General features: G+C 40.3%; 1 protein-coding gene across 1 annotated transcript; it reads right to left on the bottom strand.

The window, feature by feature from the left end:
- Positions 1–402: 402 nt before the first annotated feature.
- Positions 403–27389, bottom strand: CD28 (CD28 molecule). The gene is made up of 4 exons (XM_036858322.1): positions 27179–27389; positions 6586–6939; positions 6210–6334; positions 403–760 (listed from the first exon to the last, which is right to left on the bottom strand). Exons 1-4 carry the CDS (start codon positions 27327–27329, stop codon positions 632–634), a joined length of 759 nt encoding a protein of 252 aa, XP_036714217.1. The 5' UTR covers positions 27330–27389; the 3' UTR covers positions 403–631.
- Between the last annotated feature and the right edge of the window lie 279 nt (positions 27390–27668).

Below are 27668 nucleotides of genomic sequence, written 5' to 3'. Positions count from 1 at the left end.
TTCCATTGGTCAAAATGACTAAATAGGACCAGAATTCATCAAAAAGAATGTCTACATCTTTACAAACTAAAATAAAACAGCATTAAATAGGAACTAAGTGACTCATTTCATGAGTGAGAGACAGTGTTTTAAGGGTTTTTTAAATGTTTATGTCTCACCACTCCCTCCCCCATTCCAACTTATCTCCACCCTAAACCCCCATTTAATCAAAGGGAATGATTTCCTAACCTTTTCTTCTCCATCTAAAAAGTCTTTCGATATCACACTTCACTTGGCCGCAATATGCAGGTGAGTTAGAAAGGAGTGGAACTGGAAGCCGATGTCAGGGCTAACAGAATCCGCTCACTTTCAGTTTTCTACCCTAACCGCTCAGTCAAGTCAATAAATACATGGTGAGTTTGAATTTGGGCCATGGCACTACAAGAGTCTGCCACAGTAATATTCTTTAACTTCATTTCAGAGTCTCAAAATGATGTTATTCGGTATAGTTGTTCAAGAAAAATTGGCATTGGTGGCCTAACAGGAGGCCAAGGTGGCTGGCTGAAGACGAGGCAGTCCTTTCCTATCCAGAGCAATGGTGTTGAGCAGGTGAAGAGGGGCCAGCCGGCTTGCATCTGGATAGGCGTCCGTGTCAGGAACGGTAGGCTGCAAAGTCCCGTGCTGGCACGTAGGGCTGGTAGTGCTTTCGGGTGGGCCCCGGCCTGCGAGGTGTCATGTTCATGTAGTCACTCTGAAGCATCCTGTTTCTCTTACTCTTCATCTGCAGAAAAGAGAAATGTCACTGTGAAGGGGGCCAGGGACACAGAGGGAGATATCTGGGAGGAGTGCTAAGATTTGGGGGCAACTCTTCAGAACACAGACAGTCAAAGGAAGCTGAACAAACCAGAATTCATTGAGCACCTTGGACTTGCATAATGACCAATCAAACCCAACTACTTTGGACTCTTCCAAATTAACCTGAAAAATCTGAATCAAAGAAAGTATTTTAGAGAAATGCACCCTTGTTACTCTCAATGCAGCCATTTGAACTGAATTCCAAAAGCATGTCTAATTAACATATCTGCTGCTGATATGTGAATATTCTTGAAGGCCCTTCCTCCTTTGAAAAGGTTAAGCATCCCCATTGCAATCTTCTTGTATTAGTCATTTGCTCAAGAAGCCATTTTTTTTCATGATTAACCAAAGAGGACCTTCAGCCCTCCAGAGTCTGGAATAGTCACAATTTCATAGCAGTGGAGTCCAAATTAATTGGATGTTACAGTTCTAGACAACTAGATACAGTCCTATTCCTTTATACGTATGTGTATTTCCATAAAGACAATAGCATCATTCATCTCCATCCCTCAGACACAGCTCTCTCTGGATGAATTTCTACCAGGAATGAGGGGTGATACTAACCCTAGAATAAGAGTTATACTCACCACGAATCTTAGCAAAGTTTTGACTGAGGGTTAGGAACATATTTTCTCAATCAGTGTGATGGTAAAATTTACATATTTGATAAAACTCGCATAAAAATTCTAAAAGTAGAAAGCCATCCAGATTTCTGGATTCAGAATTCTCTAGAATGAAAAAAATAGTCTATTTCTTGGCACATAGGCCTGGTCTGATGCATAAGTAAATATTGATACGTTGGACATGAATGTCATGAACACCAGAATAAATAAACCAAAGACCGGCCTTATTTCCATGCACTCCTACCTGAGCCCTTCCCACCTTCCTTATCAAAGAGGCAGGAGTAAGTGTTAAAGGTTGGTAAAAAATGGACCTCCATATCACTAAATAAAACTAACATGTTTTCAGACCTCATCTTTTGAGCTCTCAGCAGCATTCTAGATTATCCGTTCCCTTCTGAAATGCTTCTGTTTTGCCTTCTGCGAGGTGCTGCCATCCCAGTTCTCATCCTGCCGCTCTGTGGCCACTCCCTCCTTGCCTCCTCTGCAAGCTCATTCTTCTCTAACTAGCCGTTCAGCGTTAGAGTTCCTCACAGTTTGGTCCAAAGCCTTCTCCTCTACTCATGCCGTCCTCTCTCCCTAGGCAACCTCATCCACATTCACAGTTTCAATTGCCGCCTATTCACCCAAATTTATATCTCTGGACTAGACCTCAAAGGTACTTTAAACTCAACATGTCCAAAAAGAAACTCAAGATCTTCCCCTAAAATCTGGTCTTTTCCAGTGTTTCTCATCCCAGTGAGTGACACTACCATATACACAGTTGCCCATACCAGGCCTCCCAAGCCTCATCCTTGACACCTCCAACTCCCTTATCCTCTGTCCCAGAGGACATATTACAACATCTGAAGACACTTTGGGTTGTCACACTGGGATGAATGCTACTGGCATCTAGTGGGCAGAGGCCAGAGATGCTGCTAAACACCCTACAATGCACAGGGCAGCCCCTGACAACAAGGTATTATCCAGCTCAAATGTCAGTAGTGCCAAGACCGAGAAATCCTGATCTGAAGAGTCTGATCATGAAAAAGAAAGGAATGAAAATGAAACAATGGATACAAGATATATCACCAAGGTAGAATGAATATTGTCAGACTGCCTGAGTCCTCCTTCTTGCTCATACTAAAAGATGACTGATGATTTGAGCCTGGGTGATCAGGAGGTTGATGGTCCATCCATAAGTATAAGGCAAGATGACAGGAAAAGTGGATTTGAAAGAGACTATCAATTCAGCTTTGGTCATTTGGGATTTGAGATGATGGATGGGGTTATCTAGCTGAAGGTAAGAAGAGGACGGCATTAAACAGACATAATTGGGGGATGCATTCAGGGAGAGGTAGCTGTGGAAACCAAGGGGGTGAGGGAAGTTGCCCTTCAAACATCTTGGTTCTACATCCTTTCTATAAATAAAGGACTAGAGTTCTCTTGGGCACAGGGTTATGGCAGGGCAGGAGTAAGGCAAGGAATTGTCTGCCCCCAGATAAATGTGGAAGGCTACTGCTGATATCCCGGGGGGCATTAGAGTACCTACTCTAACTCTGATGACTTCCCTTGCCAGGCTCCCAAGAGACAGACTTTGCTTCTGGACACTCAAATTAAACTATAGCTCGTTAGAGGGGCCCCCCATAATGAAGATGTCTTGGCTCTGAGGTTCTCTGGATTGCACCAAAATTATGAATGATCTGTTGCAATCCGCTCCCATGCTTACCCTCATGCTGTTATCAGATAGCAGATTTAGTCATTTTCACCCTAACTGTAAACACAACAGTGGGATGGAAATGAGACATGCTGGGAACAGTATACAGAACCCACAGTGTCCATGTTCATCTAGCATATGCGTATACGTGTGCAGAGTACTCACCTTACATGTCTGTGTTACTAAGTCATTTAGCCCTTCAACATTCACTGTCTGCTAAAGATGTGTGATTTCAGGACCACTCCTCCCTTCCTCTTCCTTCTACTCCCATCCTTACCAACTTGTTTCTCGGAAGCAGCAGAAAGACACAGGCATACACAGGGCAATTCATTTAAAAGACATGGTCTTCAAGAACCCACTGGATTTAAAGGCAGATACTACCTGTACACACACTATTCACATTCCCCACAGTGTGATTTATAGTGGAGAAAACTGTGTTTTTTAAAGGCTCCTTTAGACTAAGAAGGAGAATGGGTTTACCAGCTCAACGGAGTGCATGGAGGATTGAGTGAGAGTAACAGGTGCTGGTCTATGGCTGCCTGGCAGAGGGGAGCTCTTTATTTATTCAAATGTCAGCAGCAGGTCAAGAACTGAGATAGAATCTGCAGCTGTTCCCAGAAACCCACTCAGCCTAGAACTGCCTACGGCAGTACATCACAGACCCTCAGGAAGTTCCGGAAAACAGCAGCTTACACCAAGGCACAATGCAGACCAGCCAAAAATAGGATCCCAGAAAAGTACCCTGGAAATGGCTAAACTCTAGGGATCCCTGATGACCTGGCTGCCTATCTCAACAAGGTGCCGGTTGCTTAAACAGTATCCGGAAAAGATGAGCCCTGGGTAAAAATGCTCTGTTATTCTATGAAATATACATATATATTTATTTCACACCCTTTTGGTCAGAGAGTACAAAGACCTATGTTTGAGATACAAATAAAGAGTACTTCTTATTGCGTAACCTAATTAACCACAAGAGGCCACAGAAGAAGATAAGGTATGCCAAGCACTGGGACTTCCCAATTTTCAGGGAGCTCATGAGACAGAATAAGACCAAAATAAGTTTTCTCAAGACAAAGCAAGATGAACCTCACTAGGAATTAGTAGTGCTGCCACAGAAAAACATATTGCATTTAGGATGTTTCCAATTTAAAAGTAAACTTTTTAAACTCATTAAAAATAGATGATACTTTTGTCCCTTGGGTAATTCGAGTCACTTAGCAAATTAGTCCCTGCTTATAGTAACTGATATTCTAGTGTATATTGACAATAAGTTTTAAATGGTGAGCAGTACCCTTCTGGCCACTGAAAGTTAAAACAGTTTTCCAAAACTACTTCTCACAAAGCTAGTAAAGTACATTGACCTAGGTCAGCATACTACAGGGGAGCACCTGTCCTGGAAAGGTACCCCAAAAGGCACTGCACCTGGCTTTTAGATTAAGAAGTTGATATTTCAAGGGGATCAAGATAAAAACAAGAACTGAGATTCTAAATTCTAATGTTACTGGCAAACTCCACAGAGGTTCAAAGATGAAAGATAACTAGGATGAAGACACCAAGATCCAGACTCAACTGACATCAAAGGAAGAACTTAGGCAATATTTCACTACATAAAAAGCCCCCATCAGGGTTGGGCAACTTGAAGAAGGCAAGATAGGCAAATTCTCATGATCTGATATAAAGGATTTCCAGGAACAAGCAGCCACTTTGGTGGTTACAGATTTAGTTGGAGGTACAGATTAGGCAACAGACAGCCTGACAAGCATCTATCTGCCCCCTAGTCTCCCAAAACGAGAGAAGCATTTGGGGAACAAGGGAGAGGCAAACTTTGGCAATAGGCCGACAAGAGTTTAAAAGGATCCCAGGCTGAATCTATCCTTGGCATGACTGTGAACCCAGGGCTGCCCTACTCCTCCACCACCCCGACCCTGCCCAGCACCCAGGCTGTAGTAAATAGGATGGCTTCAACATGGCATGGCTTCCAGAAATCACTGACCCATGTATGAATTAGTTAGATGTATGGAATATGCCTTAAAGATAAGTATGATACTTCAGGCATACTCATTTAAGTCCTTAGTTTGGCCTCTATGGGGGTTATCAATTCATCAGTTCATAAGCATTCTTTAAGCACTAAGGTAAATGTACTTAATACCAGATGGATGGTGAATGTCAAGAGAAATAGTCCTATATCCTTGAGAAGCATACATATCCTGTTGAAGAAATGATTCATACATGAATCTAACTTCTAGAAAAAAATTCAAAGACAATATGGAATCAGTGTCACACTGTGTACATAAGAGCTGGAAGTTTCTGAGTAAGAGAAAGGAAAGAAAATCAGGAGGTCCCTGCCTCACAGTAGATATGGTTATCAATACGCATTCAAATCTAGGCCAAAACTTCAACGTTGAAGAAGGTAGAGAAAAACACACCAAGTTTATCGCGTGAACATTTGCAAAAGTTCGTAAACTCCAATTCAGTGGTAAGAGCTCAGAAAAGTCTAACTCCCATTATAGTTTCATAATGACAGCACCATACTTGGCCTCACAAAATTCAACTGCTTCAGAGGAGATAAAAATATGACTCAGATAAACAGACCTAGTTTCCTTGCTAGGTTTGAATGCATAATTTCAGTAGACAAATTTCTCATGATTTTTGACCCTGAACCAAAGTTATTCATTGGCTTCAGTTTCTTAGATTCCCAAGTCGCTTAGATTTTTATACATATGTATATATTAGAGCTATTTTATATGTCATAATGACATTGCAAAGTGGGGAGAAGAAAGGTAATTTTCTACCCTAATTTATCTCCCACACTTATTTACCTGTTTAGCTTCTTACTCTGCCTGGCCACTTAATCAGTGCCTTCTGGAGCATAAACTCACATCAGATTTTTATCTCAGATAAAGTTGGATAGGCTAAAAGAGAACCTACTGAAACCTAGCAGGGAAAAAGAAAATAATCACATGTTCAACAGAAAATAAGCCACATAGGCAAAATTCTTGAATATGTCCAATTGCATATGCAGTAGAAAAGTTACATGAAAACAAGGCTGCTTCTCTTACCCAGCAGTTAGAAAGAGCCACTGTTGCTAGCAAGCTATAGAAAGCTAGGACTCCATTTACCACCACAAGTGCCCAAAATGGCTTAGAGGACTCAGGAGACTGGGGAGCTGGACAAAGATGTTTCTCTGAAAAATAGAATAGATTAGATTAAATGATATGGGAATGGCACTTGAGTACATTTCCTTCCTTCTTCCTAGAGGAGAATGTGAGAGGAATCAAAATATGCAAAATATCACTGGCTTAAGAGGTGTAGACTTCCTCATTGGTCTGTCCTCTTTGGGAGTTAGCCAACCCCACCACTGATCATGACCTAGTTTTCAAGACTGCGGTTGAAAACCATTACTTGAGAGTGGACATTGGTCGAGCCGTGCGTTACCTTTCACATGGATAATGGTCCCATTACTCTTCTCATTGTCTATGTAAGGAGGAGGATACAGAACCTCGATTTTGCAGAAATAAATATCCGTTTGGTTAACGTACAAATCCTGGAGGTAGAATGTCACTGTTTCGTTGCCCAAGTTCACAGTGCAGTTGAATTCCTTATTTGTAGACTGAAGTGACTTGGAGTGATTTCCATTCACAGCACAGACCTCCACAGCACTATCTACTCCCTTATAAAGGGATGCCCGGAACTCCTTCGAGAAGAGGTTGTAGGTATACTTGCAGCTGAGGTTGACCTCATTGTTGTTTACCACAAGCATGGGCGACTGATTCACCAAAATCTTGTTTTCTGGATGGGGAAAAAATCATTTGCTTAGAACAAGAATATAAGGACTTTTTTTTCTGAAGTCAAGATATGTTAATTAACAAAATAAACAGATATCCAGCAAAGGATTTCTCTTGGCAGATGAAGACGCAGGAGCTCTTTGGAAGATAATTATTCTGCGAGTTTACATTTTGATATTATTTTCATCCTCCTTTGAATGGAACAGTGGAGCATGTTTTCACTTGGAAGGCAGAACGTGGCCTTCCGTTGGCACTGAACATCACAGCTATGCATTTGGCATTTTTGAATCTGTGCTGAGGTTCCTAACATGTTAATCATGCTCAATTAATTTTCTAATTGAGTGTTTTACTTGGAAATGGCTTTTAACACCTGACATAAACAAATAGATTTGTATTTTAAGTTGCGATTCAGCATTTTGTGGAGGAATTTAAATGTTTTGAAACATTTTGACTTTTTTTTATTGGCTGTTCCAAGAGTAGGATAAAGAGGTAAGAAAAATGTAACCCAAAGAATTTAATTTATCCTCCATAGCAAATTCTGAAAACAGCCTTGTCAGGAAGTTTGCGTATTTGTTTCTTTAAATCACAGAAGATGGAAGAGGCCCAAGAGGCCCACGAGAGTTCTTTCTCTAGTCCCTCTTCTACATTTATGCTCTCCTAGTAAACGATCAAAGAATCTGGAGACCACCTCGTTCAATCTCTTCACTTCTAAAGCAAAGAACCTGAAATCTGCATGATGGAAGAGAACATACCTATTCTATCTTGTTTTTTTCCCACTATACCCCATTCCCTAGCACATGACAATATATTCCCTTTTCTTGTAGTGACTGTATGAGGTCTAGAAACATTGGATGATCCGTCTTATATCACTGAGCAGATGGTGAGCAAAGCAAGGGCTAAAACCCAAACAAACTACAACCACCTGAGCAATGGGCCACTTAAGCACTGAGAATCGACTTTGCAACCAACACTCTACAAAATTTCTTTAAAACAATAAATCGCTTTGTGTCTTTTATTCAAAATTCAATACAAACAAAAAAACATTTTTGCTACTGTTTTTAGGTATACTAACAATTGTCTGCCTGTTCACATTTTTTTAAAAGGGTTATTTGAAGCAATACCCCCCAAACCCATACTAAAGGGTCAAATAATCTATTAAAATGAAATTTACAATCTAACCTGGATTTGAATCCATGTACTCAAGTATTTTGTTTTTGCTTTGGAGAAAACGGAGCTGCATAGAACTAAATCTCTAATAGCTTTTCATCTCTTACATAGTTCTCAATGCTAGCTGTACATCAAGAACCTGTGCCTGGGTCCCATTCCCAAAAATTCTGATTTAACTGGTCTATGCTGGTGGAGAGAGGGATCGATTCTTTTCATTCTTTTATAACAACTGATTAAGATATAATTCATGTACCATAAAGCTCACCCTTTTTTTAAAGTTCACCCTTTTAAAGTAAACTTTAAAAGTTCAGTGGCTTTTTATTATATTCACAAAGCTGTGAATGGATCACCACTCTCCGATTCCAGAATATTTCATTACCCCCCAAAAGAAATCCCATACCCATTAGCAGCCCCCTCCCCATTCTTTCCTTTTTCCAGCCCCTGACAATCACTAATCTATTTTCTACCTCTATGGATTTGCCTATTCTGGACATTTCATATAAATGGGATCATCAATATGTTGCCTTTTTTTTTTTTTAACATCTTTTTTGGAGTATAATTGCTCTACAATGGTGTGCTAGTTTCTGCTTTATAACAAAGTGAATCAGCTATACATATACATATATCCCCATATCTCCTCCCTCTTGCATCTCCCTCCCTCCCACCCTCCCTATCCCAACCCTCTAGGTGGTCACAAAGCACCGAGCTGATCTCCCTGTGCTATGCGGCTGCTTCCCACTAGCTAGCTATTTTACATTTGGTAGTGTATATATGTCCATGCCACTCTCTCACTTTGTCCCAGCTTACCCTTCCCCCTCCCCGTGTCCTCAGGTCCTTTCTCTAGTAGGTCTGAGTCTTTATTCCCGTCCTGCCCCTAGGTTCTTCATGACCATTTTTTTTTTTTTTAGATTCCATATATATGCGTTAGCATACGGTATTTTTCTCTTTCTGACTTACTTCACTCTCTATGACAGACTCTAGGTCCACCCACCTCACTAAAAATAACTCAATTTCGTTTCTTTTTATGGCTGAGTAATATTCTATTGTATATATGTGCCACATCTTCTTTATCCATTCATCTGTCGGTGGACACTTAGGTTGCTTCCATGTCCTGGCTATTGTAAATAGAGCTGCAATGAACATTGTGGTACATGACTCTTAGAATTATGGTTTTCTCAGGGTGTATGCCCAGTAGTGGGATGGCTGGGTCGTATGGTAGTTCTATTTTTAGTTTTTTGTTGCCTTTTGTATCTAGCTTCTTTCACTTAGCAGAATGATGTCAAGGTTCATCTATGTTGTAAATGTATCAGAACTTCATTCCTTTTCATGGCCAAATAATATCCCATTGTACAGATATACCACATTTTGTTTCTTCATTCATTAGTTGCTTCCACTTGTTGGCTATTGTGAACAATGCTGCTATGAACATTCATGTACAAGTTTTTGTGTGGATGAATGTTCTCAATTCTCTTGGGTGTACACCTGGAGTGGCATTGCTGGGTCATTATGGTAACTTTGTACTTAACTTGTTAAGGAACTGCCAAACTGCTTCCTAAAACAACTGCACCATTTTACATCCCCACCAGCAGTGTATAAGGGTTCCAGTTTCTCCACATCCTTGCCAACACTTGCTGTTGTCCACCTTTTTTACTATAGCCATCCTAGAGTTATGAAGTGGTAGCTCATTGTGGTTTGATTTGCATTTCCCTAATGACTAATGATTTGAGCATTTTTTTCGTGTACTTATTAGCCATTTGTATATCCTTTTTAGAGAAATGTCTATTTAGATCATTTGCCCACTTACCTGGGTTGTCTTGTTAGTCTTGAGTTATCAGAGTTCTTTACATATTTTTGATACAAGTTCCTTATCAAGATATGTGATTTGCAAATATTTTCTCCTATTTTATATGTCACGTTTGGCATTGGTTTAACAATTCCCCCGGTTGATTCTGATATTCAGTCAGGGTTGAAAACCACTATAGCCTAACAGAGTTCTCAAGCTGACAGCATATTAGAGTCATCTGGGAACTTTAAAAACCCTTGATTCCCAGGCCAATTAAATCAGAATCTTTGGGTGTAGGACCCAGATGTCAATATTTTTAAAGTTTCTCAGGAGATTCTAATTTGCAGTCAAGTTTGTGAAGCAGTGGCTTAACAGTTGACACTCATTTTTAGTCCTCAATTCATAGGCTTCCACTAGCATTTCCAATCTCATTTCCTTGAACCAAAACCCTCCCAGTTAGCCAGATCATTTAGGGACACTGTGGGTACTCATCTCTCTGTACTTTGTTCACCGACTCCATGGCCTACAATGTCTCTCCCTTCTCAGGTCTCAAAATGATTACTCTCTGTTCTACATTTTGAACACCTCTTGTTTCATAGGCTTCCATTTGTTTAACTTTTGATTTGTGTGTATTTCCTCTACACCCCTAGTTTCCAAGTCCCTTTTGAGCAAGGACAAGAGGTTATGTTTCTTTGCATGATACTGTGCAAACAATAGCATCTCATTAAATAATAAGTGAAAGATGGTGATCAGACTGTACCATTCTTATCAGCAGCTAGCTCTGCCTAGCATCTCATTAAGTCCTCATTCAAAATCTGTCTCAACAACAACTTTAGCTTCATTTATTATTCATTATAACAAATACTCTCTAAAAGCACTGAAAAGTAAACACGTAAAGACTCAAAAAGTTCAGCCTGTCTTGATAGGAAAATCCAACTCATTTTCTGTTTTGTTGTATCTTGCTTGGCCTTTTTCTTTGCTTACTTAGCAAGAATCACCGGGCCGGTTCTGATTGGAAGAGCCAACCCCAGCAAGAAATGCCAACATCTCTGCTCCTTTTCAGCTTAGGTATCTGTGTTTCTGCCTATTGAGGACTCCAGGAAGTGTGTTTCTGTTATTAATTACTTGAATTCTGTTCTAATGGGCATTCAAATTCTTCCTGATCTTCCTTTGAGAGCTGATGTGAGAAAAAAGATGAGAATAGGACTCCTTTGCAGGGATTTTTAAAAAGCGGGGAGGGGAAGCATGGGCAAGGAAACTGAGTAAGGCTGAAGAGAAATCCTGGACGGTTGCTCAGTTTGGCCTCCTTCTCCCAGCACCCACAGCAAGCTGGAGAGGTGGGGGGGGCCAGAGAAGCTCAAGCATCTACACTCCAGTAGTTTGCTTAGTGCCTCTTGCATAACTCAGGGTGAGACACCTTCCCAAGAGGCACTGGGAGAGAGAAATTGATTTCCCAAAGGTAAGCAGGGCTCAGTGTCTATCCTTGGGCAGCTCACAAACTGGTGCGGGAAGAAAGATACAAAAACAGACAGCAACTTTAAAAAGAGTGGCAGAGTGATGTGCGAGTGTTTGTGAGGGCAACTGGGGAACCAACTAAGGATTTCTGGAGGAGGTGACTGCTGACCTGAGTCTTATAAGGCTTATGCACACATTGATTCAACAGGTTTTTATGAAGTAAAAGTTATCCTAGCTAAGATGAGTCTTTGTGTTCGGGGACGCGGGGGAGGTAGGAGAATGTGTGTTGGGGTAGGCGTGAGGTAGGGGACTGTGGGGAAGACAAAGACAAAGAGTAAAAAAAGAATAGTCTAGGCAGAGCAGATGAGGAGGGGAGAAAGAGTATGGCAGGTGTTGGGAATTGCACCTACCTGAATTTGCTGCACCTGAGTTGTAAAAGACAAGACTGGCAAGGTAAGCATAGTTCATAGGTTGGACTCTCTCCTGCAGGTAATGAGGACCTTTTGAAGGATTTCAAACAGAAGAGTCATACGTACAACTTTTCATTTTATATAGATCCCTTTAGCACGAAGGTGGAAGGTGAATTTGAAGAGAACAAGAGTGAAAACGTGGAGACCAGTTAGGATGCAATTGTAGTAGTCTAGGCAAGAGGTGATAAGGGTCTGAACTATGGTTAGAAAGAGGTGGATGAACTCAAGAAATATTTCCAGGCTGAAGTTGGCAGAACTCAGCATGGGTTTAGATGTGATGAGTGAGGGAGTTAAAAATGCTGTCCTCAGGCCACACCGACCAACCAGTAAGTAACACTGTTTTCCTTTTGCCTATGTCTTTTCTTCATTCATTCCATGACCGGAGCAGACAGCTCAGAAACTGAGGTGAACTTTGGACATCTGGGCTGTGAAGAAGACATTCTCCCAGCCTAGGGGATTATTGCAAAGAAAAAGGAAATTACCTCAAAGGTTCCTGGGCACATAGTTGACTCCCTGGAGCTTAGTCAGTGTTTGCTCTTTTTCAGAAGAAGGAGAAGCAGTGGTCTTCCTCTGCTTTCCTTCACAGAGCATGATATAATGAGATAACTGGAAGATAGATTTCCCTTCTGTTCATGATGGGGCCTCCAAATTCAAACCTCAGCATTGTTAAAACTGATCACATTTCTCCTGAGCCCATTCTCCCTCAGCGCTACAAAGTGAGAAACTTCTTAGGGAAGGACAATCTGAGGTCCTAGGATTTAGGCTGGCTGTTACTTATTCAATATTCCCCTGGTTGATGGCCTATCCAACAGTTGAGCAAGGGAAGGAAAAGTCACTTCTTGTGTGACCCTATGTACTAATATTTTGTTGGGAAAGAGCTTGAAAAATATTGGTTACATGGTCATTTGAGGGAAAAGAGATGTCCAATTTATCTGTCAAGGTTTACTTTCCTCCCTCTTCTATGTCAGCACAGATCATTTTAAAATTAGGTACTATGCTTGAAGTATCAATAGTTCTCTTAATATGTGCTAGTGTGTGACAACAGCCTCCTAGCTGAGGGTGCAACTTGAATTCAAGTTTGACTGATAGAACGTCTTGTTTTTTAACATGTATCTCCTTATAGTACTTGCTTCCACCTTGATTCATGTCAATCATTCAGAGAAACCTAAGTGAGAAGCCACCTCATAGGACTTCAAAATCTACATCTGCTTTGGAGAGACACTAAAGGAAGGAAATTCACTTTGGGTGGTAGGAAAAGATAATCAATTGCTCTAAGTGATATTGAATATTTGTGATCATTATGACTTCCCATAGACACAGTAATCCTGATTGCTCTTATTTTTTCTTAAAAATGGAGCATGTGTGGAAATGCACACCTCTTACTCTGTGAGAGTAAAGTAATAACATGCATCAGTCAAAGCAACAAATAACCAGAACACCAAATGACATTTGGCTTTGATATGTATTTTGGTTCTCTGAGTTTCAGGGAATCTACAGTACTTCAGATGATTTAAGGACACACTGTAAAATTTAAGGACATATCTAGACTCAGAAGAAGAAATAAGAGAAATATTTAGCTTCCCCATACTAACTTCTGTTTGATTCCTTTTTGCTTTCCAGTTAGTGCTAGGAGTGGGAAGCATCCTTCTCATGTTAATTTTTTCTTAGCAGACCTACCCCTTTCCCTGTAAATATTCGGTTTTCCCTCTTGTGAGTAGTTAGGCATGGTCTGCCGGGGTCAAACCTACTAGGTTAAAAGACAGACATTGTCAATCTATCAGTTGTATTCGCTTCTGGTGTCAAAAGATTGGCTTGACTGACATGTCTCTAATTGAACTGGCAAGTTGTTTTGATGATGAATTTAGTGCTTTGCTTTTCAAAGCCTTTCCTAGCAGCTAAACTAGCTAAAGGTGTGGAGACAGGAAGCAGTAACCTCAAACCTCTTTCCCTCACAACTCCTTGACAACAGGCAACATGAAGAGTAAGATTGGAGGTGAGAAGGTACTTATCTGCTACTTATGAGCAAGGCAGTGAGAGCTGAAAGATTTCCCACAGATAATCTGTGAATTTTGTGATATAGTTGACTTCTGGAAAATTGAAAGTTGCTTGTGCTTCCATGAGAAAGGGGGGAAGGGAGCTTGGTTACCAAAAACAAAACAAAACTTTCCCTTTTTGCCTATGGTAAATAGGTCAATTACTATAATAATAAACAACTCTCTGCACAGGTGGAGTGGATAACCATCTCTAAGGTGTGGCTCCAAACACCAGAGAAGGAACCCTGACCCTAAAAGGACACTCCCCACCAGCTCAGTTAATGTTTTGATTTCAAAATACGGTGAAGCCTAAAATGCAATGTGGGAAATACATTGACAAATTAGTAACTATGGTCTATATTCATAGGGCTACAAAGTGCTTTCTCCTATTTTATCTCATATAAACTCCACATTAACCTGTGAAATAAATAAGCAGGACAGTCATCTTTATGCCCATTTTATAGATGAGGAAACTGAGGTCAAAAAGGTCTACTTCTTGCTCAAGGTTACAGGACAAGTACATGACCCTTAGGACTTGGCTCAAGCCTCATCACTTCTAATCTAGTGTTCTTTTCCCTCTGCCAGGTTGCATCAAATTTTCAATCAATTTTGGTGATTGTTTCTAGACCTTCTCAAAGTTGGACTTGATAGTTGGATGGCACAGAAGTGAGACTTAGGGAGGAGAATAACATTGAGCAGGGGAGTAAATGGAGTGGGAAGAGGACAGGACCAAGATAAATTTCATTTTCTACCCCGTTTTGCTGGAATACCATCCCGCAAAAAGTGCTCAGCTGGAAGGGAAGTTGGAGATGATTTCAGCCAATCCCTTATTTTACACAAGAGGCAACTGAAAACCAAAGAAGTAAATGGCTTTCTAAACAAGGTCACAGAAATTGTGGAAGAACTAAGATATTATTTATTTATGATTCTAGGAGTAATATTTTAAATCATGAATGAATAGAAAACCAATTTTGTACATTCAGCAAGTTTGACTTGATTTCATGTCAATCTTGACTTTTTCATATTTAGAAAAAGTCTGTTACCAAACTTGCTTTGTCTCTACACAAAAGATTTTTTTACAACTGCAGAGACTTCCTGAAGGTCATAGATGGATTCCAGATAAAGCCTACAGACGATATGGTCCCATGAAATGCCTCTTATAAATTATTTCAGATCCACACGCAATAATTACACCATTGCAGCAATTCCATTTCAGCTTGCCCATGTGTCCAAAAGAGTTTGAACACAAACATTAGTCAATGCATAAAAATCACTTTCAGTCTAAACCTCATTGGGCAAACCCTTAACTTCAGGGCCTTTGTGAAATACATTTATTTGTCATGATTAATTTACGATATTCCATCTTTCCTTTTCCTTATCATAGCACCATAGAGAAATCAAATGTCACACAGAGGCTGGTGAACCAGAGAGTGGAAGCCCTAAAAAAGATAGAGTACACGTTTCTTTAGCAATGTCGTTGCCCTTTGACCTCTTGACCTTGTCAATGTCCATTGACCTCTTAAGAACTTTATTGGGTTCCATCTCTGCACACCATGATCAGAGTTTCTTCTGCAGTTTAACCATCAGGTTGTAAAGATCCTAATCACGTTGCTTCCTTTTTAAAATTCTGACTGAACAGAATTTAGCATGTTAGGCGGGAACCAAAGAAAATGAAGCTTTCTCTTTTCAACCATCTTGCCCTGTGATGTTTGTGAACACATTGTGAAGGTGACACTGGTTTCCCTGGCACAGAACACCTCCCTCCTGACCACAGAACTGGTGAAGTTACCGTAACTTTCCTCTGAGCACGTTTCCTGTTCAGGCCCAGGATACATTTCAACACATGGCCATCTGAGCACTTCCTCCTTTTGCAGACTCCATAAGGGACAGGCTGACCATAGGCCAAGGCAGTGTTTGCTCAGGAACTTGTAAGGCGAACTGTGCTTTCTGGGAGGAGAGGCATGCTCAACCATCTGGGCTCTGGTAACTCTAGCTTGTGGCTTGGATTCATAGAGATGCGAGAAAGAGGAACACAAGACACTCAGACTACAGCATCTTTCACCATCCTCCTCAGTGAAAACAAAGAGAAAAACAAAGCTATCAAACTTTGAATGGCTCCAGACTCTCTGAAATCCATGTCAAAATGGGAAAAAAGAAAAAAAATTATTCAGATTATGTTTTCAAAATAACTTTGTGGTCATTTCATCTAGTTTCCTGTTGACTGTCATCTTGAAACTCTCCTCATTTTCACAAGGAATAGAGATTTAAGGAAAGCCTCTCCAAAAAAAAAAAAAAAAGTCTTTGAAAAAGCATGGTCCATATACGTATACATGGTCTCATTCAGGATCTTAGCAGAAAACAAATGGCACTCTCAAAACTGGGCAATAGGAGGTGGGTTTATTTATAATAAGACTCTTGGCAGTGGTTTGGAACCACAGGGGATAGTACTAGAACCTGTAGCTCATAGCAGCAGAGTTATAACCATGCTCAGATCTAAAGGGGCAAGGGGAGGAAGAGGTTCCAGAATCAGAAGGAAAAGAGAATTGTGTTGAGGAGGCCACCAGAAGCAATGACTTCTGTAGGGAAAAACAGTCAGAAGCAATGACTTCTGTAGGGAAAGACAGTCAGAAGCAATGACTTCTGTAGGGAAAAACAGTCAGGCCAAGCAACCAGCCCTGCCCAAGATTGCATATGCACAACCTGAAAGTTATATCAAGCACATTAACTCTTACCAAGAGCAAGTGTGACTTTCAAACAAAATCTAAAGAGACCTTAGTTCAAACAAGTACATACGATTACAGATGATAATAGAAATAGAAGTTGCTATTGGCCAGCACCAGTCTAAGCACCACCTTTAGCCTTGATCTGTGTTTCCAGACAGGCAAACACTGTCATGTAGAGGACCATCATCCTTGGCCTTTTAAAAAATTGTTGTGCTCCAAGCAACTGTCAGAAAATAACTCAGAGGTCAGATAGTAGCAAAAAGTCCCATCCAAGCACCTAGACCTAAGACACTAACTTTGAGAGAGAAAAATTATCAATACAATCAATGAATTCTTTCTGAAAAGAAATTTCAATGTGTCAGAAAATTGTTCTGGTATGCTGACTTCTGCCTTGACAAAGTCAAGCATTCACTCAGCAAATAAATAATGGGGCCTATAGTACTAGGTTCTTGGGAGATGGGAAGATGTAAAAGAAGCTGCAGCCTCTTCCTTCTAGGAGAAGTCCTAAAGCAGGTTCACAGTTAGCTACACTCCAAAACCAGGTTTGGTGTGTGAACCCTGTAGAGGGTCACTGACAGTCACACGGAAGAGCCCTTGTTTCCAGACAAGATGAGTCTTCTTCTGTACAGACTGACCTTTAACTGGGCCGTGAACTTTCGAGTAAATTTAGACAGGCTAAGGTAAAGGAAATGCCCTTTAGTGTAAGGGCTTATTGGGAACAAGGTGAGCATTCCATTTACATAGGGGGGACGTAAGTGAAGATGGCTGATACCAAACATGGAGAACCTTTATAATGCCAAGAAAAAAGCACATGGATTTTACTAGAAAGGCAATGGGAGACATTGAAAACACCTGAGCTGAGACTGGGATGGTAAGTACCACTTTGGCAAGATGAACACAGAGGGGCACGTGCATTTGCTTGGAGCGAGGGCAGGGCTGAGGCAGAGACCGGTCAGGAGGCTGAGCCAGTAACATCAGTGTGAGCTCCTAGGGCCTGAGCTGCAGAGGTAGCAGCTGGGATAGAAAGGATGGACAAGGTGTTGGTGCTGGGTTATGCTTGGTGATGGTGAACAGGAATGAAAATGACGTGGAGTTCATGGACTGGCTAAGGGACTATTAACAAAATTAGCTACGTGAAGAGAGGAAATCTGTTTGGAAAAAAAGCTGTTGGGTTTTAGATATGTTGGGTCTGAGGGGTAGGTAAGGCATCCTGGAGGAAAGGTCCAGGAGTTTGATGAGTCGGACTAGAGCTCAAGAAAGTCAGAGATAGACATGTACATTGCGATGTCATCTGTATTAGGGTGACAGTTATTATTAAACCTGCTAAAAAACCACTACCTGTACTACAACCCATCCCTACCACTCAGAGACACTACCCAGCTATGCAGGGTATGAGCACTCTAGGACCAAAACTTCCTAAACACAAGGCAACATAAACTTGGGTGTGATGTGACCCAGGCCCTACCACTCAAGGGTTTGTGTTGTCCTCTCAGCTCCTAATGCTGGAAGAACCATCTGAGAGGACAACATGACAGAGCACCTTAATTTACATGAAAGAGCTACCTATACGAAAAGCCACCAGACCATTCCAAAAATCAAATTTTATTACCTTAAAAGGTTACCTATAGTTCAGATAGCAGGTAATCAGGGCTTTATAGCTTTCTACATAAATATTATGACAGTAATCCAGTTAACAGATACCCACAGGTATCTAGAGACCTCATGTATTAATATATTATATCCTAAATACATATTTTAATCTGGTAACCAAATTTGGGAACCATATTTTCCTCCTGAGCCACCATCATTCTAAACCCTCATTCAAAACAACTCTGTAAAGAAGACGACAGTACATTTTTCCTGTCTGTTTCGTTCTCCCTAAATCTTATACCTTTGCAAAGTCTGCTTAGGGCCACCTTAGCACATTCAGATTCTTCTACATAAGAGTCATGGCCTGGAAGTTTGAAAATAATTACTGTGTTAAACTTTAACATTATGTCAGAAGATAGGGGAGAACAAAGGCAATATTGTCCCCCAAAACTCTGCAGTCATTTCTAAGCACATTAGCGTCTAAGATCCTGGTTCACAATCTCTCCAAACAATTTCCAAGATGGCTGGGTGCAGTTCTCATATTTTCTCTATCATATCATAAGAGCATCCACAAAGGGGTGGGGTAGTTGAGTTGCCTTGCTAGAGCTGATAAAAGCTAGAGCTTTTATCCCACTTACGAAGCATTTTTGAGCCAGAAATAGACCTGAGATGCCTTTTCGTCCAACCCCCTCGTATACCAGATGAGGAAATGAAGGCCTAGAAAAGTTAAGTCAGAGTGTAACAAACTAAAACTCTTCATTACATCCCCTTACCTTGATAAATCAGGGGTTTTGGATTTTGAGTTTGGAAAAAGAATAACAGACGTGGCCTCCCTAAAGTCAAGGGCAAGCCACCATGTCTTTTCTCTGAAAAGCACAGAGAGTCGCTAAGATTAACATCCCTGACTGGAAACTGGAGCCCTGCCTGTGATGCTGGGCAGGCTTGGTCTGAACCTTGTGACCCTGTTATCACAGCCATGAGCTGAGGCCAAGCCCAGCCACAGTGTGCAGTTTTGAAGACTCAAGCAAATTTACAATACAAACAGGTTAACTCTTCAAAGTCGAGGTATATACTATCCCAGTGGCCCTTGTTGAGACAGGTTTAACACTATGACCTGTCTTGAGAGAATCAAACATATATATATATATATTTGCCAGTATGGAACCACTCATTTACGCTGGCTTCATCCTAACACATCTCTACCCCTATAAATCTCTTCCCTTCCTCCTGTTCTTCTTAGACATTTGTCCTCCTCTCGCTAATACTCCCATTCTCCAAATCTCCATCCCCATCTCCTCAAGAAAACTGCCTCCGTCCTCTTGTTTTTCTCTCCCTCTTCCTCTTGTCTTTCCTAATAGCCCTCTCTCTCCTCCACCCATGCAACACACTCAAAACCAACACTAGGCTCCTTCCACCTGTCGAATATAATTAAGTCACTCAGTTGCAAACATTCATTACACACCTACTATGTACAAAATACCGTGGTAAACATTATAAGTGTTATAAGTTCCTGATTGTCTTCACTTTATCTGGCAATTTCCTCTCCTTTTCACTCTCTCAATTTTGTCCCCCTCCACCTTTTCTTAAACCTTTGAAGTGTTATCTTCCTTCCCCATCACTTGCCTAAACTCCGAAGCCCCAAATGGCCTCCTTTTAGCCGAAACCAATGGCCTTTCCAAGTCATTACTCACTTCTCCTTCCCTTATGCAGTCAATGCCATTGACCACTGTCTCTTTGGAAACTCTTTCCGCTTCTGGCTCTAGTGACATTCCACGAGCCTCATTCCCCTTTTCCCTCCCCAAACACGTTCTCTGTCTCCTTCACTAGCTCATCCTGCTCTTCAGCTGACTCCAAACCAGGCCTATTTTCCAGACTCCGTTCAACACTCTGCTTTTCTACAGTTATACCCGCTCCTTTCTATTAGCTATTCATATCCATGGCTTCAATTTTATTCCAAAGTTGAGGATGCCTAAATATTTTATTCTTACCCAGTTCCCATGTCTTCAGCTTTGTACCAGACATCTTTCTGATACCTCAAGTCCTTACTTCAGACTCAGTGTGTCTAAAGTTAAACACTAGTTTCCTCCAGAACTCAGTTATACAACATCTTGATTTCAGGCAGAGACACCACCATTCCTCTTAAGCCAAAAATCTTGGCATCATTCTTTATCCCTCCCTCTCTTTCACAAACCAGGCACTAAGTCCTGACGTTTCTACTTTCAAAACATCTCTCAGAATAGTCACTCCTTTCTATTCCCACCTTTGCCACCCAAATCCTATGACCCTCTTCCTGACAAAGTGACAAAGTGTTCTAACATGATCTCCTGGTCCCTAGTCTCCATACACTCTAGACCATCCTGCTTCCACGAACTTTCAGCTGTTTCCCAATATCTTGAAAATGAAGTTTGAATTTCTATTATCAGTTTTCAATCCTTTGTTGGACCTGACTCTACCCTGCCTCTCCAAGCCTCTATACATTCAGACTGGTCAACTGTTCCAAGAACATGCAATGATATTCCTGGTTTAATTTCTTCATTTGCATTTCTTCTCCTTCCTGTGGCAACATGGCTTTGGTAAGAAGATGAACCCTGGAGCAAGCATGTATGGATTGGCTCACTTACTGTGTGACCACAGGCAAGTTGTTCTATCTGCTTCATGCCTCAGTTTTCCCATCTTATAGACAAGATAATCATAGTAACTACCTCAAAGGATTTAAGGAAAGAATAAATGATTTAATACAGGGAAAGCCACATAGAACAGTGTCTGGCACATTATAAGAGCAAAATAAATATTAGCTGGCAATTATTATTAATAACATTATGCATTCACATCCTATCTAGCTTTAAAGTCCAGCTTAATTCCCAGCTTTCCGTAAAAGCTTACTATTTATTTTATGCTGCCTCATTTTAGTACTAATTCATTCATTTCCTTCAACAAATATTTGTCCAACACCTACAATGATTCTTGCACTGTACATAGTACCGAGGTTATAAGGATGGATATGACATGATCCTGCCTGCAAGGAGCTCACAGTCTAGGGGGAAAAAACAGATGTATCAACACACAATAATAATTTTAGGAACCCTGATGAGGAAAGAAGTCCCTCACTTTGCCATGTAGGGTCTCAGAGAAGACTTCTTCAGATGAGAGGACTAGGGGACATAACAGATTACAAGAATAATATATGCAAAGCCATTAAGGCATCAAATAGCATGATGAGGTAGGAAACTGCCAAGTTTCATTTATCTGTTTCCAGCTGTTATATCCTGTCACATATAGTCTTCTCAACTAGATCTGAAGTCCGTAAAAGCACAGAGAACTTGATTAATTACACAAGCAGTTCTTGTGTGCTAATGAAGTCTTTATATTTCTTTTCCTCTTTTTATATTCCTTCAGATCCCAATAGAGACTAAAATATAACAGAGGTTTAATAAATATTTGTTAGATTGTGTTACACTCCCATTGGGGCTCCTCTTATAAAACCGTAATAAAGGCTGAATACCCAGGGAAAGCTTCCTCAGGGAGATGGATCTTGCACTAAAGACATAAAGTGAAAGTCAAGTAGGATTTGGATGTGTGGAAAGGGAGAGGGAATTCCAAAAGGGAAACAGCATCAGAAAGGTCATAAACATGGAGTGCAGGTGTGTGAGACATTGAAGAAACCCTCAGTATTGAGGTTAAGGATCTTGTATTAGGGTATAAAAGGAGATATATCGGATAAGTAAAATGGGTCCAGACTAAAAGCATCCCAAAATGCCAGGAAACATTGCAATGTCATCTTTCTATTAGCATCTTCGAGGAACCATCAACACAACTTCCTCTTCTATAAATTGAGAGATGTCTAAGTTCCCTCCCATCTCTAAAAAATGTCTGTGGTTGAATTCAACAGTTCTGTGGATGCTTTGGCTTATCATTGTTTTCCATAAAATAAATTAGCATGGATAGGAAATCATTCACAGTGGTCCTAAATTGAAAGAGAAAAAAAATTCTGGAAAGGTTTCATAGTTCTCATTTTTAACTTCATTGTAGCTCAAACTGGGTTTTTGTATCAGTCACAGAACCTAAAATAGCACGTACAAGATGTTAATAAATACCTATGGAATGAGCACATGAAAGAAGATCTGTCTTCCCAAAGCATAAGAAGGAGCAGGAACTTTAGAGAACAGTAACTTACTAACACCCTGTTTTAGTCCCCACAGGAGCCTCACGGTGGGAGGAGACATTCTTCTCCTCCTATGTGCCCATTCTCATCCACCTTCTATGGGATAGAGTCTGTTAATTGGAAATGGAACGCTCCTGGACTCAACATTGCTGAAGCTGGTCTTAAATTATGTACGCTTATTATTAGTACTGTTGAATTTCAACACAAGTCCTCAGGTCACATGGAAGCTGCAAACACAGCCACAGTGATGTTCTGACACTTTATCACATGTCAAGTAACCCTAAGAAATGAAAGGCACAGCCCTCTATCTTCTCAAGTTTAAAAAAAAGAAACACCCACCTAAGTCCTTAACAGGGGAATCCATGTCATTGTTAAAAATGTAAGACATGTCAATAATTTAGATTCTTGTGTGAGAGAATGGGTAATGACCAGGAGTTACTGTTATAATCAATACGTTAAGTGGTGGATTGTGAGCCAGAGAGGTGACTCAGATACTGCAGAAAGGGGCTCACAAGTAGATTAGAGGTCAGAGTGAACTGTGAGTGGGTGACTCTTATGACACCATCAGGAACCATTAACCTGGTTACCTTGGCAACCAGAGTCCCCAAGATAATAAAGATGATGACAAATGAAAAAGATGACGGTAATGGTGATGCAGAGATAAAGTTGCAGCTCAGAGTTAAGTAAGAAATTCACCACCACCATGCGTTTGTCTTCCAACAGTGAAAATATAAACTCACATAACCTGAATGGTCACACACAGACTAAATTAAGATGCCTATTAAATCAGCATTGAAATCCTAAGGCCCAAGAAGTCTAAACTCTCTTTTTCACATCCTCTAATAAAGGGCTGAGTAGCCCTCGAACCCATCCAGGACACCTCTCTTCTAGTGTTGAGAGTCATTAAAATGAGAGTAATAAGCAAGAAATCAGACACCTACTTTCCGTAGGGCTTGGGTTACCTTCCCTCCGGCTTCTGGGACCAATTCTCATGCAACCATTCTCAGACCGAAAGTTCTGGGTACATTTTTTGATGACAACATCATGTCATTGACCAAAAAGGGTCAAAGAAATTAACATAAAAGAGATATAGATTCCTCAACAAGTCTTAGAAAACCAGATACCCCTTCAGTCTGTCACAAAGCCACCCAGATATCATTTTTTTCCTGAAGTTCAGCTAAACTATCTACTGAGAAGAAAAGTCCCAGCCTCTGTGAAGCTTTATAAATAAGAAATGTCTTGAAGAAAAAGGCAAACAAAACTTTAACCAAGATGAAAAGGAAAAAGGATAAATAACTGTGCTCTGAAGGAGGGCCTGCCCTCTGATTTTCAGACAAGAAAGTCTGCAATGAACCGTGTATCCTTATCAATGCCTATATGCGTTAATAAAGAGCTATTGTTTTAGAGATGATAAACCACAAACGGAATTTTCTTCTGGGATGTTGGTGGCCTAATAATTTTCATTTTGTAAATGTCAACACACTGCATGCAGGAAATACTTGGAGGAAGATAGCCACCCATGATAAAAGGTGAATGGTAGTCACATGGCATTTTGATACTCATGAAAATAGAGTAAGGGTATTAAAAAGGAGGATGGTTTATGTTTAAAGGAAAGGCAGCGAGATCCTCCCCCACCCCCCATAGTAAAGGTTTGAACGTGAGAGATTCAGAGTAATGATCACAGATTCATTTCTTTTTCTAATCTATCTGTGAAAATGACTCATTCTATTTCCTGGTATTGATATATTGGTATTAATTTTACATTCCTTGCTGTAAAAGTTCTTTCTGGATGGTTGCCTTTTAAAAAAAAAAGTATCTTAGGGTGTGAAAGTAGAGTAAAACCAATTCTTAAGCAATGGCTACACTTTTGAAATGTCCATCAAGTTTACTGGAACTGACAAAACACCCAGTCAATTTTTTAACAGTCAGAAGAACTGGCTACTGTGTGTGGGGTGTCATGTAGAGACAGCAAGCTGCTGGTTACATTGCATTTTCTATGTCCATCTTTCTACCTTACTTCCCCAAGCCCCGCCTTGGAGCAGCACTTTCCTGAGAGAGGTAAATGGTTCTTTTTGTGTACAACTACCTCAGAGGGGTCATTTGCTGAACTAAAAATAAGGTCTTTAATTACCTTGCTTTGCTGACGGTTTTTTATTAAATACCAATCATTTTCCTGCCTTCTGTGCCTCTCTCAGAAAAAGAAGTGCTGGGGGGGAATGCAGCAGCACTGGAGAAACCAGTCGTGTTCGAATTGGCCGCTTTTGACAGTTTCTTTGCTAGGGTTTGGGAAGAAATGAAAAGAAATGCTCTCGTGAAAAACAAAAAATTGTGTTGTCCTGATTTTTGCCTTCATCATGGATGATTAGCTTGCTGAAAAATAACCAATATTGGCTGAAAAACCTATGAACAATGCTATATATTATAGGCACACTTCTATCATCAACCACGAATTGATTCCCTTTCAAAGGCCTGAAGTTCTAAGCTGGATTCATTTTCCAAAATCCAACAAAATCCTCTATTGTGGATCTCAATTGCACAATTATCTGGTAGAAAACACATCATGTTAGTAAAGAAACTGTGTAAGTTAAGGTTTTCTCATGCTTCCTAAGTCATACTTCTTTAATTTAGCCATAAAGATCTTTCTATAGTGTTATTAATCATGGAGCATCAGGTTAGGTTTAAAATACTTCATAGAATAAGTATTTTAAGCTATGCTGTGAGGCAATGAGTTGGAATTATTAAATTAGTCGGGGGAAAACTCTTCTTCATACACACACACACACACACACACACACAGACAGACACACACATATCTCAACACAGACATTGAAGTAGTCTCTCACAATCTTAGGGAGGACAAGTACACTTTGACCAGCAAATTTCCTTAACTGTAACTTCTTCATGTAGGGTAAAGACAGAAACAAAAAACACATGGAAGATTTTGCACCACTGATTAGAATGGATCATTAGACATTTTTGTACGTTGTAATTATTTTTTCTCATAAGTTTTCTTACTGGAAGAGACATTTTGAAAGTGCCTTCTCTACCTCTTTCCTACTTCATTAGATGGACACTCAGCGTCAAATCTTAAAAGTTTTTATGGGGGTGAGTTGGCATTTGAAAAGTAGAAGTACCTCAGAGTCAAAAACAGTTTCCATGTGTATGAACTCTTCACTGCTTTTCTAGCTATCCCCTTTTAATAAACGTTCTAAAGGAAGACTATAAAGCTTTGAGTCTTACAAAAAATATCTTCAAAGGAGTGTGAATGAAATGATGATGAATGGCTCTCCACAAAGAAAAATATTTTGTGTACAATTACCAATTTTAAAATTTTCTGTCAGAGTGAGGCTTCTCTCTCTTTTCTGCCCATTCTTTACTGCCTAATAAATTAAGAAATTTTAAATACTCTCTAAAAATAAGTTTTAGAGATCCCTTAAAAACAAAGTTTTTTTAAATCGATGTTGAAGATTCTTTTAAACTCTACTTGGTAATTCTCAATGCTGGGTACCAGCTATTGGAGCATAACCTATCTCATCACCTGTTCATGTCTTTTATTATATCAACACCTTTTATAAATATACTCAATTTGTAAACGTGCTTACTGGCACCTCAGACAACAAAATGGATGGGTATATATGTAACTAGCGTACTTGTGCTGGTTGGGTAATTATATTCTTTGGAGGTCATGTACATGATATTTAAGAACAACAAAAAATCATGCAGTCCCCACACTACCAAAATAAGTGAGAAAGAAAATGGAAGATACTGGCTTTTCAACGTATCTTCAAGGCAAAAATAACTATCCTTATTTCAATATGCCGATTAACCCATATCAGTCCAATTTTTGAGCCAAGTGGGACACTTTTCTAACTCTGAGAACAAGTTGAACAAACATCTGACTCCAGCCCACATAAGCAACAAACTCTTTCCTTTTGAAATTGTAATTTTCCAAAGATGATTTAACCTTGGACATATCTGGAGCTAAGAAATTATAAAGCACATCATGTTAGGTGGAGTAGCACAGGCTCTAGAGTCAGACTAAAGTAGTTCAGACCCTGGTTCCAATAACTCCTATATGTATATCCTTAGCCAAATTAACATTCCTACCCCCATCTCTTCATCTGAAATGCGGTTAACTGTGATAGTGTCAAGTTTTTTAGTCTCACCCCATCACCACTGGAAACGTAAAAGAATTTCAACCTAAGAAAACAGATTTCAGCCAACTGTTAAAAAAAAAAAAAAAAACTAATTTATTAGCATCTGTATTGTACCGGCTTCTGTGACAACTCCAGAATTCATTCTGGCACTCATTCAGTTCAGGTAGACATGGTAATTACAACCAACATTTATCTTGCTAGCCAAGCACTGACTGTGCTAAACATTTCACATGGATTGTTTCCTTTTTATCCTCACAATGACCTTGAGATGAGGTTATTATCATCCCCATTTTACAGGCAAGGAAACTGAGGCTTAGAGAGTTTAAACACTAGCCTAAGCTCAGCTAGCAAGAAATGGATCTGCGCTGTGAATCCAGGCAGTCCAAGTCCAGAGCTTTCAGAACCAACCTGCTTACAGCAATTTTCTTACATTTCAAAATATATATGTATAGACAAAAGCTAACAATTCTTGGGACACTATCAACTGATAGCTAAATAAATCTGATTTCATTCCCAAGGCAGTTCGTTAAAATATTTTGCTGGCTGTAGTCTGAGAATCAGTGAGTTTCTAAATAACAGGTTGCCATTCATAGCAAAAACTACACTTCAAATGTCCAAATTTCATGAGTTCTTTGAAATTTGAAAATGAACCAAAGACCGCAAAAGAAAACGTTGGGGGAGGAAAGAAATCAAAATTGTTTACCTGCTACTTGAATTGAGGGGAAGAAGTTGAGAGCCAGGACCAGCCTGAGGATCATCGTGCTAACGGTGGGCCAGGGCTCCCGCCCCCTCCTCCCTGAGAAGCCCAAGTGTGAGGTGAGCTGGAGACGCACCTGAGCAACCTGACTCGTCATCCGCAGCCACCACCACCGACTTACTTCTCTCAGGGCACATGATTAAGGCACTCAAACCACTTACTTCCCTCGGGGCACATGATCAAGGGACTCAAACCTCAAACTTTTGTGACTGCAACATTTCACACAGGATATGGCATTGTTTTGATGACTTTTGACTTTTCCTCTTCTTTTCAAGGCAAGTCTTTTCTTGTCACTGAGAGACAATGTCAGTCACTCTATGATGGGCTCATGGAAATCATTCTCAGTGGACGGGTGTCAGGGCTGTGAGAAACGGGTGCTTGAAATCCAGCAGGAATGTAAGGGTAGAAAAACAAGGTGTTCTAAAAGGGGAGAGAT

This window comes from Balaenoptera musculus, chromosome 7 (genome assembly GCF_009873245.2).
Source record: "Balaenoptera musculus isolate JJ_BM4_2016_0621 chromosome 7, mBalMus1.pri.v3, whole genome shotgun sequence".
Classification (NCBI taxonomy): domain Eukaryota; kingdom Metazoa; phylum Chordata; class Mammalia; order Artiodactyla; family Balaenopteridae; genus Balaenoptera; species Balaenoptera musculus.
This window is presented reverse-complemented; position numbering and strand designations above follow the sequence as displayed.

Coding starts and splice junctions, on each gene's coding strand:
- CD28 (XM_036858322.1), bottom strand. CDS start 27,329: ATGACGAGTCAGGTTGCTCAGGTGCGTCTCCAGCTCACCTCACACTTG. Junction 6,940..27,178: donor CCCCTCAATTCAAGTAGCAG/GTAAACAATTTT, acceptor TTCCCCATCCAG/AAAACAAGATTTTGGTGAAT. Junction 6,335..6,585: donor GACCATTATCCATGTGAAAG/GTAACGCACGGC, acceptor TCTATTTTTCAG/AGAAACATCTTTGTCCAGCT.